The sequence below is a fragment of the Drosophila novamexicana genome, unplaced genomic scaffold (assembly GCF_003285875.2).
Source record: "Drosophila novamexicana strain 15010-1031.04,08,12 unplaced genomic scaffold, DnovRS2.1 tig00004555-arrow-pilon, whole genome shotgun sequence".
Lineage (NCBI taxonomy): Eukaryota > Metazoa > Arthropoda > Insecta > Diptera > Drosophilidae > Drosophila > Drosophila novamexicana.
In genome coordinates, this window is record NW_020825052.1 from 4,578,091 (window position 1) to 4,593,323 (window position 15,233).

The 15,233-nt window shown below is 40.1% G+C and overlaps 7 protein-coding genes across 8 annotated transcripts; 4 read left to right on the plus strand and 3 right to left on the minus strand.

Annotated features, from left to right (window-relative positions):
• Positions 1 to 188: 188 nt before the first annotated feature.
• On the plus strand, positions 189 to 2,166 carry LOC115770136. 2 transcript variants are annotated; one of them, XM_030715279.1, is made up of 5 exons: positions 189 to 425; positions 488 to 1,487; positions 1,544 to 1,758; positions 1,819 to 2,009; positions 2,069 to 2,166. In XM_030715279.1, exons 1-5 carry the CDS (start codon positions 304 to 306, stop codon positions 2,119 to 2,121), a joined length of 1,581 nt encoding a protein of 526 aa, XP_030571139.1. In that variant the 5' UTR covers positions 189 to 303; the 3' UTR covers positions 2,122 to 2,166. The 2 variants fall into 2 exon arrangements, with proteins under 2 accessions (XP_030571139.1, XP_030571140.1); XM_030715280.1 differs by lacking the exon at positions 189 to 425 and having other exon boundaries at positions 606 to 660; positions 752 to 1,487.
• A 179-nt stretch (positions 2,167 to 2,345) lies between these two features.
• On the plus strand, positions 2,346 to 3,484 carry LOC115770020 (nudC domain-containing protein 3). The gene is made up of 3 exons (XM_030715076.1): positions 2,346 to 2,463; positions 2,519 to 3,045; positions 3,099 to 3,484. The coding sequence occupies exons 1-3, from the start codon at positions 2,363 to 2,365 to the stop codon at positions 3,383 to 3,385; spliced, it is 915 nt and encodes a 304-aa protein (XP_030570936.1). The 5' UTR covers positions 2,346 to 2,362; the 3' UTR covers positions 3,386 to 3,484.
• A 185-nt stretch (positions 3,485 to 3,669) lies between these two features.
• On the minus strand, positions 3,670 to 4,712 carry LOC115770021 (nurim homolog). The gene is made up of 2 exons (XM_030715077.1): positions 4,288 to 4,712; positions 3,670 to 4,222 (listed from the first exon to the last, which is right to left on the minus strand). Exons 1-2 carry the CDS (start codon positions 4,612 to 4,614, stop codon positions 3,788 to 3,790), a joined length of 762 nt encoding a protein of 253 aa, XP_030570937.1. The 5' UTR covers positions 4,615 to 4,712; the 3' UTR covers positions 3,670 to 3,787.
• A 75-nt stretch (positions 4,713 to 4,787) lies between these two features.
• On the plus strand, positions 4,788 to 5,323 carry LOC115770024 (immediate early response 3-interacting protein 1). Its single transcript, XM_030715079.1, has 3 exons — positions 4,788 to 4,945; positions 5,002 to 5,100; positions 5,166 to 5,323. Exons 1-3 carry the CDS (start codon positions 4,858 to 4,860, stop codon positions 5,219 to 5,221), a joined length of 243 nt encoding a protein of 80 aa, XP_030570939.1. The 5' UTR covers positions 4,788 to 4,857; the 3' UTR covers positions 5,222 to 5,323.
• On the minus strand, positions 5,255 to 5,846 carry LOC115770023 (biogenesis of lysosome-related organelles complex 1 subunit 2). Its single transcript, XM_030715078.1, has one exon. The coding sequence runs from the start codon at positions 5,769 to 5,771 to the stop codon at positions 5,277 to 5,279; it is 495 nt and encodes a 164-aa protein (XP_030570938.1). The 5' UTR covers positions 5,772 to 5,846; the 3' UTR covers positions 5,255 to 5,276.
• Positions 5,847 to 5,894: 48 nt separating this feature from the next.
• Positions 5,895 to 7,853, plus strand: LOC115770019 (2-aminoadipate transaminase). Its single transcript, XM_030715075.1, has 4 exons — positions 5,895 to 6,521; positions 6,592 to 6,713; positions 6,774 to 7,075; positions 7,153 to 7,853. The coding sequence occupies exons 1-4, from the start codon at positions 6,360 to 6,362 to the stop codon at positions 7,836 to 7,838; spliced, it is 1,272 nt and encodes a 423-aa protein (XP_030570935.1). The 5' UTR covers positions 5,895 to 6,359; the 3' UTR covers positions 7,839 to 7,853.
• A 345-nt stretch (positions 7,854 to 8,198) lies between these two features.
• LOC115770018 (proton-coupled amino acid transporter-like protein CG1139) lies at positions 8,199 to 13,822 on the minus strand. The gene is made up of 7 exons (XM_030715074.1): positions 13,288 to 13,822; positions 9,756 to 9,921; positions 9,509 to 9,695; positions 8,820 to 9,445; positions 8,582 to 8,757; positions 8,362 to 8,517; positions 8,199 to 8,308 (listed from the first exon to the last, which is right to left on the minus strand). The coding sequence occupies exons 2-7, from the start codon at positions 9,917 to 9,919 to the stop codon at positions 8,217 to 8,219; spliced, it is 1,401 nt and encodes a 466-aa protein (XP_030570934.1). The 5' UTR covers positions 9,920 to 9,921; positions 13,288 to 13,822; the 3' UTR covers positions 8,199 to 8,216.
• Between the last annotated feature and the right edge of the window lie 1,411 nt (positions 13,823 to 15,233).

A 15,233-nucleotide genomic window follows, 5' to 3' on the forward strand; every position in this document is an offset into this window, starting at 1 on the left:
ACGCAGATCGATAATTTTTACTGCGATATATCGCAAACATGAAAATTAATTGAACAAGCACGATATATATTGGGAATATTTATGCATATAAATATATCATATAAAGAAATATATATGAAATATGAATTTTTACTTATTATTTGTTAAAGATTAATTACCGGGCTACCTTATATTTTCCGTATGTGAATCCTATCTGAGCGCAGCCACAGCTGTTTATCGTTACTGCTGTATTGATACTTTGCAGTTACAGCGGCGACTCCACAGGTGTTTTGACGCGCTAGATCAATAATAAAAACTATTACTATGCCCGTGACCAACAATAAAAAGCCCAGTGCGAAAAGAAAACATGCCGAGGATCCGCCAACTGCAGCCCCAGCGCCTTCACCTGCCAAAAAGAGAATGGTAGTCACACCTTGGCGCGACACGTGGGTTAAGCGTTATTATTTGTCCCAGGAAGAGTCTCTCACATTTGACAATCTAATTGCAGCACAGAGTTTAGCACCGTGTACGAGTGGTTGTTTGCAAAGCAAACGACGCCCGCAAATTGTCGCAAGGCTCTCAGCCAGATGCGAATATGGAACCTGCGTCGAGGCAGTCTCTGTCCGGCCTCTGTGCTAGCCACTGCGGTGCTGGTCAAGGCCCAGCTGGAGGATAAGCAGGGTAGTACCAACATACAGCCAACGTATGCCAGCGCCTTTACGCGCTTTTTTAATTTCATGTCCTCGATCATGCAAAACTACAACATGAGCAGCATGTACACCACGGCACGACAGCTCGGCCTGCAGTCCTTCATCGTAGACTTGAGGCACTTGTGTGCCCATGGTCAGGAGCTGCCGCCAACGGTGGTGCTACGTCACACAGCTGCACACTGTTTGGAATGGCTGCGCAACTTTTACTGGCTACCACAGTGCGAGAGCATGAGCAATTTGGATGCCCCGAAGCTGCAGCGAAAGGATAAGGCGAAATTTCAAAATGAGCTGGCAATTTTGTTTGAGATGTTTGACCTGGCTTTGGAGTGCCAATTAAAAGGTGCGCAAAAGCTGAAGTCGGTCAGCAAACTAAAGCCCAGCGCGGAGTTCAACAAGATACGAGTTTATTGCTCCACCAGGAAGCTGAAAACTACTAGAGAAATTATGGATACCGTGGTTACTGAGCTGGGAGCAGCTGTAAAACGCCAAACGTCATCAATGAAGGATTTGCTAGACATATACATGGCGGGTATACTCAAAATGAACTATTTCCTTGGTGCTGGCCTTAGCCACAGCGAGGATGAGGACCTTGTCATTGAGGCCACCCAGGGTCTTTTTCGGCTGCTGGCCATGCAGGGTTACATTGAGAATTTGTTTGTAGCCTTCGTACAACTGACAGAGAATTCTAATGCGGATGATGAGAGGCGTCGAGGTGCAAGCTATTGGGCTACAAAAATGCTGCAGACTTTCGGCATGCTGAGCCGCATGAAGCGTATGTACAAAGAGGAATTGGATATGGTATGTAGATGCTATATATAAATTCTGAGCCCTTACGATAATATTTGTATTTTTAGAACTCAAAGCTCAAGCCAGTGGATTTCTCCACACTTAATAAACCAAAGATATCAAAAACTATGCGAGCGCTGCTCATTCACTCGGGCGTGGATCTGACGCTCACATTGGTTTTTGGCGAGTGTCCAAAAAAGCCGCGCTCTTGGGTATTTGAGCGAGAGTTTCTCATGAACAGGCTGGGTCCCTTAAATATACACTCAGCCCCCGTCCTTAAAGGGTAAAATGATCAATAGATTTAGTCGAGTTAGAGTTCAAATTGTTCTTATTCAAATTTCAGTTTGCTGCCGCTTGTGGTCCCGCCACTAACTGAGCAGCTTGAAGACTTCAGCAAACAGAGTAACTTAAAATTGCAAGACATAAACGGAGAGCAAAAGATTATTACTGACAATCAGTCTACGGATATCACCAAAAACGGGAGTCACCACAAGCCCGAAGATACTGTTTTTGGCATTTGGTCGCTAGAGAAAGGTTAGCACACATTATAATTTGTGCTTATTACAATGTTTTTAAATATTAATCTATTTTAGATAAAAACTGGTCAATATGTGCGCTTGGAGTACTACCTACCACTATAAATTGAGTTGAATACATTACAAATCACTTTATCTTAAGCATTTGAGCCGAAAAATAAAATGTGAAGAAAATTTATATTTATTGTCTATATATTTCAACAAACATTAAACAGCGAGCACTATTTAAAATGCGCGCCTCATCTGCTTCACTCATTTTAGCCATTCTCGGCATTCATGGTGGTCTTTTCCAGCACTGGCTATTCAAGCCATCATATTTATTTTGTTCACACAATTTGGGAAAGAATTGAAATGGACTTTCAGCGAAGCGATGCTATGTTAATGGAAATATTGCAGGAGCGGAAAACCATTACTGGATTCTTGGACGCAATATTTGGTTTTTTGAGACGCAAGTAACAAAGTATGAAATTGATAATCTGGATAGAGTAAGATAAAGATATTTTGCAGTACCGACTTTTACCACACCAAGAAAGATGCAGAAGACAAAATCGGTTTTCCGAAAGGAATGCGGGATCAAATTCTCTATGGCGCTATGCAGCGCTACGACCCCGACTGTTGGCTGCAAACTATGAGCGCGGAAAGCGGAATTGAAGATAGTGGGGAAAATGCGCCGCCTGCCATTCAGGAAGTGTCTGTAGAGACTGATGAGCAGACGCCTCCAAATACTCTGACACAGCCAAGTGGAGCTGCTAGCGATGTAAGTCGGAGATTTGAACCCGGCGACTTTAAGAACGGTGCTGCATTTGAGCATCACTGCTGGTCGCAAACCCTAAAGGATTTAGAAGTGCAGGTTCAGCTGCCTCCCGGTCTTAAAACTGTCAAACAACTGTGCATCGATATCAAAGCGCAGCATATCAAGGTGAGCAGTAAAAGTGCACCAGGGCAGGTAATCTTAGAAGGAATGCTAAGTCAGCGTATACGGCAGAATGATGCCATGTGGTCCATAGAAAATGGCCGGCTTCTGATCTGCTGTGGTAAGTATTTCGAAGTAAACGAAAAACGTCCCTTTAATCGGTAACATTTGTAGACAAAGCGAAGGAGCGATGGTGGGAGCGCCTGTTTGAGGGTGACGATGACATTGATATCAAGAAACTTGACTGCGAACGCTACATAGATGAGCTCCCACAGGACTCTCAAGTTGCCATTGAGAAGCTGCGAGTACAGCAAATGGCAGCGGACAAACAACAAAATGCTTTACACACATCGAGTCCAGAGCAGGTCGAAACAATAGAACGCTTGCGAAAAGCGTGGGATGCGGAAGGTTCGCCATTTAAAGGACAGCCCTTTGATCCGTCGGTGGTGCGAATGAGCTAAAACTTTATTAGTTACATTAGGTTACGAGAAAATAAACGTCAACGTACGTTTATTAGTATAAGTATAAGGTTATTCTTAACTAAGAATAAATTATGACTTAAGCCCAGAAAATGACGTTCAATTTGTACTTAATGCTCTGCAGCTGTTTATACTACTAGTTGAGATCAGTCTGATCCGTGGACTAAGTCACTTAGTTGTACGTAGTAAGAAACACGAGCAGAGGCTGATCAAGGCTTATTAGTTGAACCGATTCCGCCAAATGGATGGACGAGGCACATTTGCTTCATCGGTGGTTTAAATGAGTTTGTGGTTTATTAGGTACGAAAATGTAAAAAGTATGTTGTTATAGTTAAATACTAAACTAGGAGGGAGTTATTGTTCAAGATCAAGTTCATGACGCCCCTATTGAGCCTTCAAGCCGAGTTTTTTACGCTGCAGCTGCTTCTGCTGGTAGGCGACATCAGTGTCATCCGTAGACCAAGCTACGTACATGTACGTAGTAAGCAGGACAGCGAGCAGCAGCCGATCAAGGCTCATTACATTGGTGACAAACAGAATTAGAGTGAATCCAACGAAGGATGGATGGCGCACATGTGAATAGAGATTGCGCAACTCAAGCGACTTGTACGCTAAGGGCTCCGAGTAGTTATGTAGATCATAGTAGGTCTGCTTGACGCCCAGCAATTCCACCGGATCCATTATGAAGGTGCCACCGTAAATGACTGTCCAGCATAGTGCATGAGTTATCACAAAAGTCCACCAGAGCGGTGCGCTCTCGTCCACATTGATCTGCCAGAGCACAATCGATTGAGCTGGCTGCCAGTTTTGTACCAGATACTAAACGAATAGTGAGCATATGTTTATACGAAAACTCATGGCTATTTTATGATTCTTGTACGCACATGTAAACAAAGCGATGATGTCAGAGTATAAATAGTTCGCTCCGCGGGAGCCAAATGCAATTTACGCAGCAGATTCTTTACGAATGCTGACTTGAGGAAGCTGTGCTGAAATATGAATCCAATCACATAGAGGGTGTCTATTACAATTGGCCCATAGGCGGTTTCCAATCGCGACTTATTGTCCAATAAATTAAAGATCCAAATGTGCGCATTTGAAATAGAACGCGGTTCGGAAAGAAAAATCGTTAATTTTCTGACCACGTAAAACGTATAACAGAATGTTGCTAGAGAGGCTAGCAACATAATAACCTTCGCAAATGACGGCATTATAACTTCCTTTTTTTTTCTATTATTCAAACAAAACACAAAAAACGTAAACAACTTGACGCGACCAGCAGCAGTGAATAACGCGGTGTTGGAAAATCTTTTTGCACTGTCATTGGATGGTCACCCCAGAAATCCCACAGCTGTATGTGCGCGTCTTTTAGTGATTGGCAAGTGTAGCTTTGAAACTGACGTCAACAATTATTTAGTTATTTTATTTTGATTTCTTTTAAGTAGTTCAAAAAAATGTTTACACTGTGGACACTGATTGAGGCCTCGCTGCTTTGCCTGAATGCAGTTTGCATTTTGCACGAGGAACGTTTCCTGGCTAAGTGTAAGTTATTGCAATCGAAATCTCCCTACAACTGACCCAATACAATGCACTTACAGTTGGCTGGGGCCGGCAAGCCGGTCAGCAGGATTTCGGAGCGCCCAGTGCCAAGGATCAAGTCTTAAATCTCATTCGCTCAATTCGCACAGTTGCTAAGAGTGAGTTGCCATATATACTTATATTTCCACAAGACTAACACGTGTCCATATTTCTCACTTTGCAGTTCCACTGATATTTCTTAATGTAATAGCGATTATATTTAAATTGTTACTTGGGTAAAACTTAAATTCTATTGTAATAAATGTACTAGTAATGCTTTTCGGGAAAGTCACGATTATTGCCCTGCGTGCTGACTCGATTTGCGCTGCAGAACACACTTAACCCGGTTCTCCAGCGCTATGCTGTATGCATCCAACTTGTAAGCAGCCGCCTCCAACTTGTCCACTGTGTCTGATATTTCATCGATTTGCTGCATGAGGGGTGCTAACTGTTGAAATTTGCCGCACAGTTCGTTGGTGGATAGATTGAGGTTTTCGGCTATTTGACGCATGTCTTTATACTTGGCTATGGTTGCCTTGTTCATTTCCTCGAGCAATTTATAGTCCTCTAGTGGCGCATTAAGCTCATGTGTTATATATTCTTCAGTTTTTTGGAACATCTTCGTGGCCTGCTTGCTGAGATTCGGATCATGAGCGTGTGCTAAGGCCTCGAAACTGGATGTTGAGGTTGACAATGTTGGCCCCCGCATCGGTGAGTCGAGTAAGGGGTTGTGATCCTGATCCTTTGCTTGGGCTGCATTAGCGCTTGTTGTTGGCTGCTCTTTTTCCATGTTGTACGAATTTTCCAAAACAATTTTACTAACAGCTGATGTTGCCGGCTCGTTGTGAATGTTAAATGGCGCGAGCACTGCGAATAGTTAACGCATGCGTTTCGTTGTGACTGGCTAACATTGTGTGGGTAAAGCTTGCACTAATGGTTACTCAAATGTATCACCCCAAAACTCCAGACTCAAGATGGCATCTATCCGAATGACAGTGAAATTTCCCTAACCTTGTTCATGTGTATTCGCGAGTGCCTAATGCATTAGCCGAATCACGAATAAACAATAATAAAAAAGCAGTTATGTTACGCTACAAGGACGATTAATTCGTACGTGCAGGATATCATATGCTTTAACAATATATGACGTTATCTATCACATTGGCTGTCACTGTCAAAAACCCGCCATCCTTTAAAAAAAAATTTTTATTTTGAATTGCTATTGCCTGAACCGCTAGTTTGGCTCAATAATGGGAAAACAGTGAAAAACATCGGGAAAAGATCGATAAAGAAAGAAAGGAAAAAAATCGACGTACCGATGTTATGTTCACATTTCGTTTCACTTCAACTTCGTTTGTCTTAATGATAACATATTTAAATGTCACGTCAGAATAAAGAGCTGATGCATAAGCATCTTTTTGATGGCACCGCTTGGAATGTGTACAACCCGACTCTTTTAAATCTAAGCGTAGGTGCTCCAGGCCCAGATCTTTTGGAGCCCTGCTGCGATATTTTTCAACAGGCTACTGCCCATTGCTTGGTGAGATTTCGGCTACTCTTATCATTATGAGATTACAATTTTAATCTAAGTTATCTTTGTACATACCTAGGAACACGAAAAAAAGTCCAACAATTCTCTGATCTTTCAATATGGACCAACAAGTGGGACCTATGAGATACGTAAAGAAGTTGCCAAATTCTTCAGCAAGATGTACACCAACTCCGTTAACTGGTAATCGTATTAAGGATGGAATGCATTGCACTGAATTGTTTTGAATATGCTTCCTTTTAGCGAGGACTTGATAATCACAACTGGCGCAACGCAAGGTTTACATTTCGTCCTTTCTACTCTGATTGACTTTAGTGGTTATATATTTGTGGATGAGTACACATATATGATTGCATTGGACAGCATGAGACACTTTACGAGTCTTAAAATCGTTCCACTTAAGCTGAATGATGATGGCGTGGATCTTGATGATCTGGATGAAAAAGTAAGAGGTCGTCATTTTAAATCAAAGAACAAGGAGTTTTGGGCTATCTATTATACGATTCCCACTTACCATAATCCTACTGGCATATTGTTTTCACCAGGTGAGTACAAAAGATGAGATGAGTTGTTAATAGAGATAATGACAGTATCTTATCATTTCTGTTGACTCGATTTTTAGCTGTTTGTCGTGGAATTGTGCAGTTGGCACGCAAATATGACTTCTTAGTACTGTGCGACGATGTCTACAACATCCTTCATTATGGCGAAAAACCCTCGATTGATCGTCTAATATCCTGTGACGCTCGTACAGATGCGGATTTTGTCGGCAATGTCATTTCCAATGGCAGCTTTTCGAAACTTATTGGACCTGGTGTGCGCCTAGGATGGCTGGAGGTGCCACCACGCGTTAAACCGCTGCTGGATAGCAGTGGAATCATTCAGAGCGGTGGTGGTTTCAACAACTACACAGCTTGCATTGTGGCTAGTCTGTTTGAGCTGCAGTTGGCGCAATCTCACATTGCACGGCTCTACGACGCATACAAAGAGCGGATGTTGGCGACCATAGATGTACTGAAGTGTAAGTTACCCAAAAGCTGCCATTTTGTGCCACCTAGTGGAGGATTTTTTATATGGATACGTTTGCCGGATCAATTAAAGGCGCTCGATTTCATGGAATATTGTATGGAGCGTGAAAGGATTACATTCATTGGAGGTTCACGTTTCGCAGTAGAAGAGGGCAAGGGACAGCAGTTCTTTCGTATAACTATAGGTTTTTACAACAAGGAAAAACTTGTTGATGGGGTCAAGCGTCTGTGTGTGACTTTGAAGGACTATATAAATACTGTTCACATGAATAATTGTTGATTTTATAATATGGCAATGAGTTTCAATTGCTTGTATGTTGTTATCGTATTTTAAATAATGCTTATAAAGATACGACTTAGAACTTAATCAGCTATGTAGTTATAAATTATGAACATACGATAATATCTGTGTATGTAAACATTTTTGGGCACACTGCTTAAAAATATCACAAATTTGATCAAAATTTTAAAAGTAGTCAAGTTTAAATTTACAACACCTCGCCCTAATCCCCACTTTTGAGGATGAGAATTTTTAACGATTTTGTATTGGATATTTTGTGCATAATACTTTGCTTGTACGACAACTGAAATGCGTGGCGGCAAATTCGAAGGAAAAAAATAACAAATTTATGACTAAAAACAATTGTAAAATATTCAGTTACTCAGTGAATGTGAGAACAATCTCCTTGAGAGAGGTATACGTGCCAATTACAAGACCAAGAACGCCCACAATAATTAGCACAAAGTTGCCTAAGAATAAATTGTAAATAATTATGTTCATATACTTCGGCTTTAATACTCACTTAACAGCAGCCAGCCCTTGCTCATACCGCTTGTTTCGTACCAGTGAGTGCATATTTGAATCAGAGCTGGAAAGGCCAATCCCAGCGCGGATAAGCAAAGAGCGCCAAAAAGCGAAATAAAGAGCTCCAAATTGGGTATGGCTACGGCCAGGAGAACTACAAGACGATCACATGTTTATAAACCTTTGTTGGCTCATTAGCTAATTATTTAGCTACTTACACGTGATCAGCACAAGACCCGTACGCACCGCATATTCCCAGAATAGCTTGTTACGCTGTGGACCCAGCTTCTTGCCAACGTAATCGTTCCAGGTGATGTCGATGGCCACATAACAGGCCAGACCGTGTGTGATATAGATGGCAAAGGCCAACATGCCCTTAACGCACTGAGCTGGACTGCATTAGGATAATAGACAATCATCATTTTAAGTCAAAAACAATGTTAAAGGTATATTTACATTTCGTGCTCCGGCAAATTTAGGGTAATGGAGCCCAGCACACTGGAACCATAGTTCAGATAACCGAACAGGCCCATGCCAACGTACAGGAACACAATCAATATCATAGATACATTCAGAACGCCGCAGGAACCGCCAAATTTGTGTGGAGACTTCATCTCATTCTCAAGCGGCAATATGACGCCAATGGCCTCCAATGCGAACAAAACCGTTCCAAAGAATAGTGGAAAGTTCTCCACCTTGCCAAAGGCCTCTTTGCCATCAGTTGTGACGGGCTCCCGAAATATATAGTAGCAAATGAGGCCAAAGGACACCATAGTTATGAAATTGGCCAGTGTGGAGAAGGGCGCCAGGTACTTTAGCTGGCGCACCCAGTTAATGAGTATCAGCGGAATCAATATGATGATCATGCACAGACGCACATCTATGTTCGTATCGCAGACGGCATCTACAATGGACTTGATGTTGGACGCAACAAACACCACATAAACACAGCAGGTGCCCAGCTGGTAAATCAGCAGAAATACATTCACTACGGTGCCTATATAGGGTGCACAGGCTTTAAAGAAAGCGGGACCTTCACTCAGCGCCGTCTCCGCCACAGCTGGATAGTTCATACTGGGCACCTGTGGCAAATAAACAGTCAGACAGTGCTATCATAAAAAAAGTACAAATTGGCATGAACTCACCTTCCTGCGCCGACACAGTTCATACTCGGCTTTGACCAGCTGGTGTATGCAGTAGGTGCATATAAAACCAATCACAATGGTGCCTATGGAGCCCGTTACGTAACCGGAGTTCCGAAACGCATTCGGCATGGCCAGAATACCTGTGCCAAGAGAGCCCTTTAGTAAATGGAATAGTGTTTCCCAGTTGCTATTGGTGGCATAGAAATATTGGTTTTGAGTGGCTTTTGGCATGTTTAATGTGGCTTACGTTGTTGGATGTGGCACCTCACGATGCTCGTAGGGATTGTATTCGGGATCCTTAGCCGCACCCTTCTCCGCCAGCTCCAGGGAGTATTTGTTGCCGCTCTGCTGCTTGACATTGTCCACATGATCGCTGACAAATGCCGGATTGTTGTGTCCATTTTTACTCATTGCTGGCCAAGAGCGAAAAAAAAGAAATGCATTACAAAAAAAAAAAAAAAAAGAAGAAGAAAAACGGAGGATTGCAGCGAAATCTCATTTGTAATGGGACTATAATCAAAGGCTAGTCACGCAGCAAGTTATTTAATTGCTGACACTATCCATAGAGATCACGATCTATCTAAGCACAGCAAATGCAGCTGAAAATAGCTTGATATATTTCTAAATTAAAAGCAGACCCAGCGCAATGTCAAGTTCAGTGGGACGGAATCGTTGCCCTCGTCATATGAGCCACATGAGGGCATACACAGACTTTTCTGTGTCGGCTTTGAGTGGGTTTGCGAGTGTAAGTGTGTGTGTGAGTGTGAGTGTGTGCACACCATCGTCAGCAACTTGTCGTGAATGAAACGTGCTAACATTTTGTAATTGCAGCCAATTTTACTGTCACTTGTGAGTGGCTTTGCTCGGGACTTTGTTGTGATTTTATTTAGCGTTTGGGATAGTTATTTAGCTGTTACCGTTACCCCTTTTATAAGACAAAACAATTATTTAGCTGGACATCAAGCAGCAAACAACAATTGCCCATGTCTTAATTAGAAAATATTTTCGTTTGACATGTACAATTTGTAGTTTTATTGCCCCGCTATTAGGCACTAGATCTCAACTGAGATAAAACCCTAGTCTCAGACTTAGATTCCCAAAAGCGAGAAATGGAAATTTTGGCAAATCCAAGCACACTTGTGGATTTACGACACTTTTTCCGGTTTTGCGAGTGGTGTGTGCAATTATTACTATATTCAATTGTACAAATTGACTTCTTGACTTGCACACATATGTACTACATCCAAGTATAGTTGTAGAATCGGCTGAATGCATGCATGCTATGTAATGTGTATTATTTAAAGCGTTTTCAAATGCATTTGCTCACTTCCAACAAATTTTTACTTGTGTTGTAAACTGAGGCAGAAGGTCGTGCAACTGATTCATCTCGAAGTTTGTCGCGTTGATTTTGGCTTTACGAAACAATAAAATTTCAAAGAGCTACGTTTTTTACACCCACATTGGTGCGGAAGTAGAAACGATGCAAATTCTCAAGTACAGCTGGTTTTGCGTTCTAGCCAAGATTATGTGGTACCCAGCAATCAGGTCTGAGATATGCGGAAGTCACGACCAAATGACTATGGAAAATTGTTGTGCAGGCATATCTTCAAGAATTACAAAAAAATTATACAAGTTATTTGAAATTTTATGAAAAAAAACACGGATAATACGGCACAGCACTTGATAACTTTCTAATCTATACTTGGCTTACGTATCGCTATAAAATTTAAGTTGTTTATTTTTTGTTAAATATTTTGCCTTTTAAAAAACCATCACCGTACGCACTTTTTCTAGTTGTTGTACCGAATTTACCTGAAGCAAAATTCGCAGAAATATTTAAGATAATTTATTCTTCAATAATTTATGCGAAACTTAAAGAAAATAAAGCAAATGAAAAACGTCATAGTTTGTTTTATTAATGAAACTGCAACCGGTTCAAACTGGATGCGTTGTTGTCACTCGCACCGAACCTTTTGCCAAAAGCAGAGGCAAGAAAAACTTGTATGCCCGCCAAAGACATTATACGTTTAATAAATTCCATCTGACATAGCACAAATCAAAAGTGATTTTGCCCAAATGCGCAATACTATTTAATGCAAATTTGGTTTTAGTCAATAAAATAGAAAAAAAAAAACAACTTGAAATATACAATCTATATATATTGGCTGTTGTGCACGTGAAGTACAATAATAATAAATATAAACAATAACTTAAAACTCGATCGGCACGCGACATATTGTGCCAGAGTCTTGAGATCGGGTGACGTGGGCGAGTTCAATGCGCCAGGTTTACTGTCCGGCCTTAGCGGTCTTTCTGGTGTGGTATTTGTGATTGAAATTCAAAAGTCATTTGTCAGCGTCGTGTTCGCAATATCAATTGGTCGCTGTTGGCTGATGACGGCTTCTCGGCATCAACAGCAGCTTCTGAGCTTGAAAAAGTTGTTGGCCTTGCTCCGCATTTTGTCTAACACTTATTTACTCAAATTTGCTGAACTTAGAGTTGGCAAAACGTAACGCAGTTGCTTTGTTCTAGTCAAAGATAGTTGCATTCGATGAATCACAAAAGTAATTGTTTTTTAACTACGCAAATTGCAAGCAAAATCTTTTAAAAGGGATATAAGTGACCGGTCGGTTCATTACCGTCAACACAAACTGTACTGTCAGCTCACTATTTATATTTTTATCGCGTAAATATTTATACATTTAATTAAACGGTCATTTGGAATGCCTAGACTACAAATACTATGCAAATAAAATGCTGTGCTGTTGTATAAGTTCTCTTTCATTTGCAAAATATCAGATTATATATTAACAACTTGTAGTTGGTAACTGATGCGGCTTTATTTTGCAAAGCCTGATTTAAACGGACATTTAAGTATTTCAATTAGGCCTTAATGAGTGACATATGAATTATATTTCAAATCGATATTTAGCCCAAAGCTGACCGCTCAGCATTTGTCAGATATCCCTGATGAGAAGGACGTACACCTTTCGACAGGTATGATTGATGGATTTTTTATTGTTCAAATTGATAAAATTCCTTTACGAGTCGTTTTTTTTTTTTTTATAACTTTGAACAATCGTTTTTTAATTTGTAAAATGTTTTTAACTTTGGACACATCTTTACAAATGTAAAGAATCAAGTCATTCATTTTGATAATATTTGTAAATTTCACATTAATTCATAAATGTTTGTTTCTTTTAAAATGATGCTATATTTAAAATAATGCAAAAATTATAAAAATCATTTCCTGCTAAAACTGGTTTTATTGAAAAAAGAAAAAAACAATTCTTAAGCAGCTTAAAGCTGACTTTCGTAAGGATTAATGTATTTGCTTCTAGTATTTAATTCAATTAATGTTTTAAACAATTTAAAACATGTTCAGCGATGAACTTGCTAATTGACAGTCATCCCATTTTCTTATAGTTTTTCCGCTTACAGCTCAAGCTTTAAACAATTGCCTTCGGTTTTATTTTATGCTGATTGTTAGTTCACTTTTTCATTTTAGTCAATGATTTCGACGCATTGTTGTGCTAATTTTAAATGCAATTAATTTAAATTTACAAAAGTACGTTTCAGCTAGTTTCATTCACTCACTCATCACGCTTTATCAGAGCCCGCACTGAGAATGTGCACTCGAGCTCGACACTGAGTTTTTGGAGAGAGGTTCGAGCTTCGCTTAGTTAGTAATTTGCAAACGCTGTCACACTTCCGTTGTTAATTAGCCGAAAACATTTTTGGAATGTGATACTAAGATACTGTCTACAAATCCAACTTACCGATGGCCTAGGAACAGATTGCTACCTAAAACTATAACTGAATCGGAAAAACAATGTGTTTTTGTTTTTTTTCTTAAAGCACAAAGTTACAGTTGTCAGAATACGAATTTGGTCCGATGCAGCTTAAACTTTTGATAAGTGTGCTAAGGAACTTTTCGCAAATACCAATAAATTGGATAAACACATTGGTGAACCGATATCAAAACGAAAGCCGCCCTCCCGCAGGTGTCAAGCTGTCTGTATCTGACGGATGCGATCTACGATTGCAAACGATGTGATCAAGCTGCCCGCGCGCTAACGACTAAATCGGACCCAACGTGGGTCACCGGTTTTATGCAGTGCGCGAAATGTTGCCCACCGATTGTAACGCCAGCAGCAGGCAACCAACCAACCAACTAACCAACGAACCACTCATGAATACTCGTTCTCTCAGGGTACGGGGTAGCTGCAGCAGCCACAACATCAACAGCAGGCGCATTAAATATCACATCCACTGACAAAATGTAACTTAATTTTTAAGTAACGTCAAGCAATACAGAATCCACTGTAATAATTGTGCGTGTGTTGAGAAAAAGTTGAAAAAACAAACGAAAATAACAGAGAGCAGAGAGTAAGATGTCATATGAACAATATGATACATATGTATATATAGCATTTAGTTGATCGCGTTGATGGCCTTAGCTAAATTGTACATACTTTGACTAAAGCTCAAAGCATATTTTTGAGCTTTTTAAGACTGTTTAAGGGGTTTGAGTTTCCGTATTCTGCCCATACCAACTTGATACATATGAATGTTAAATAAAATGAACCAATTGATTGATTTATCATATTACGTTATCAGAAGAAATGTTAAAATATCTCGGTAGATACGCTATGTCACTAAGTCATGCAGAAAACTGAGGACGACAATTTGCATTCGAAAGCCAGAACATGTAACGATTTAAACAAGGGCCTGTTTAATTTGGGATATAGATAGATTGTTCATAATTACGACTGATTATATTGATAATAAAAACAATTATAATAATAATAATAATAATAATAATAATAATAATAATAATAATAATAATAATAACAATAATAATAATAATAATAATAATAATAATGATAATAATAATATTAACATTAATATAAATATTAATATTAATAGTAATAATAATTATAATAATCAATAATATAATATTTTTTTTATTAGTCAGGTACTTTTTCAGTCTCTAATTAAATGTGTTGCAGGTACATTTGAAGCATTTTGCGATGCCCGTATTGTGGCAACATTACTTATACGAGTCAGAGCCCTTGAATATTTTCTTTAAATAAGTACCTTTATACAGACTTAAGTAGCTGTACGATGCGCACTCTTGGTTGTCACATTATCGATGGCATGACAAATAAGCAACTACGATCGTGTAAACACGATGTGCGTGTTGTCTTTTTCAGCTGTGCAGTCAATGCAATTCACACTCTTTCTGAGCGCTTTCCAGTCTTGGCATGCCAAGCACAAAAAGTCGTTGCCAAATATTCGACTGCTGCTGCTGCTGGATACTCGTAACTATGGCAAGACTGCATAAAGAACCAGTACAAGTTGAGGTGTAAGGTGTATTTAACTGCCACGGTGTGTAACTAAATTTGCAGTCAGCTTTGTTGTTGCCAAAATCTGCAATTTACATTTTTATTTTTTTTTTGTACGCTGCACTGGGGCTGCACTGCCTTAATGCACTTTCTCAGGCGAGCAACCGGTTTGGGGTAAAGAGAATTCGCGAGTTTGCGCCAAATTTCATTTACGCGGCGGCCTTCCAATCATTTTGCATGCATTGCGCATACGCCGTGTGTTACAGATTCGTGTATATCGAACACACACACAACCATATAATGCGACTACGAGTATAACCAAAAGCCGGCTAAACATTAGCCCATAGCCATGTCTAGCTGCTGCCTGCCTGGCTGCC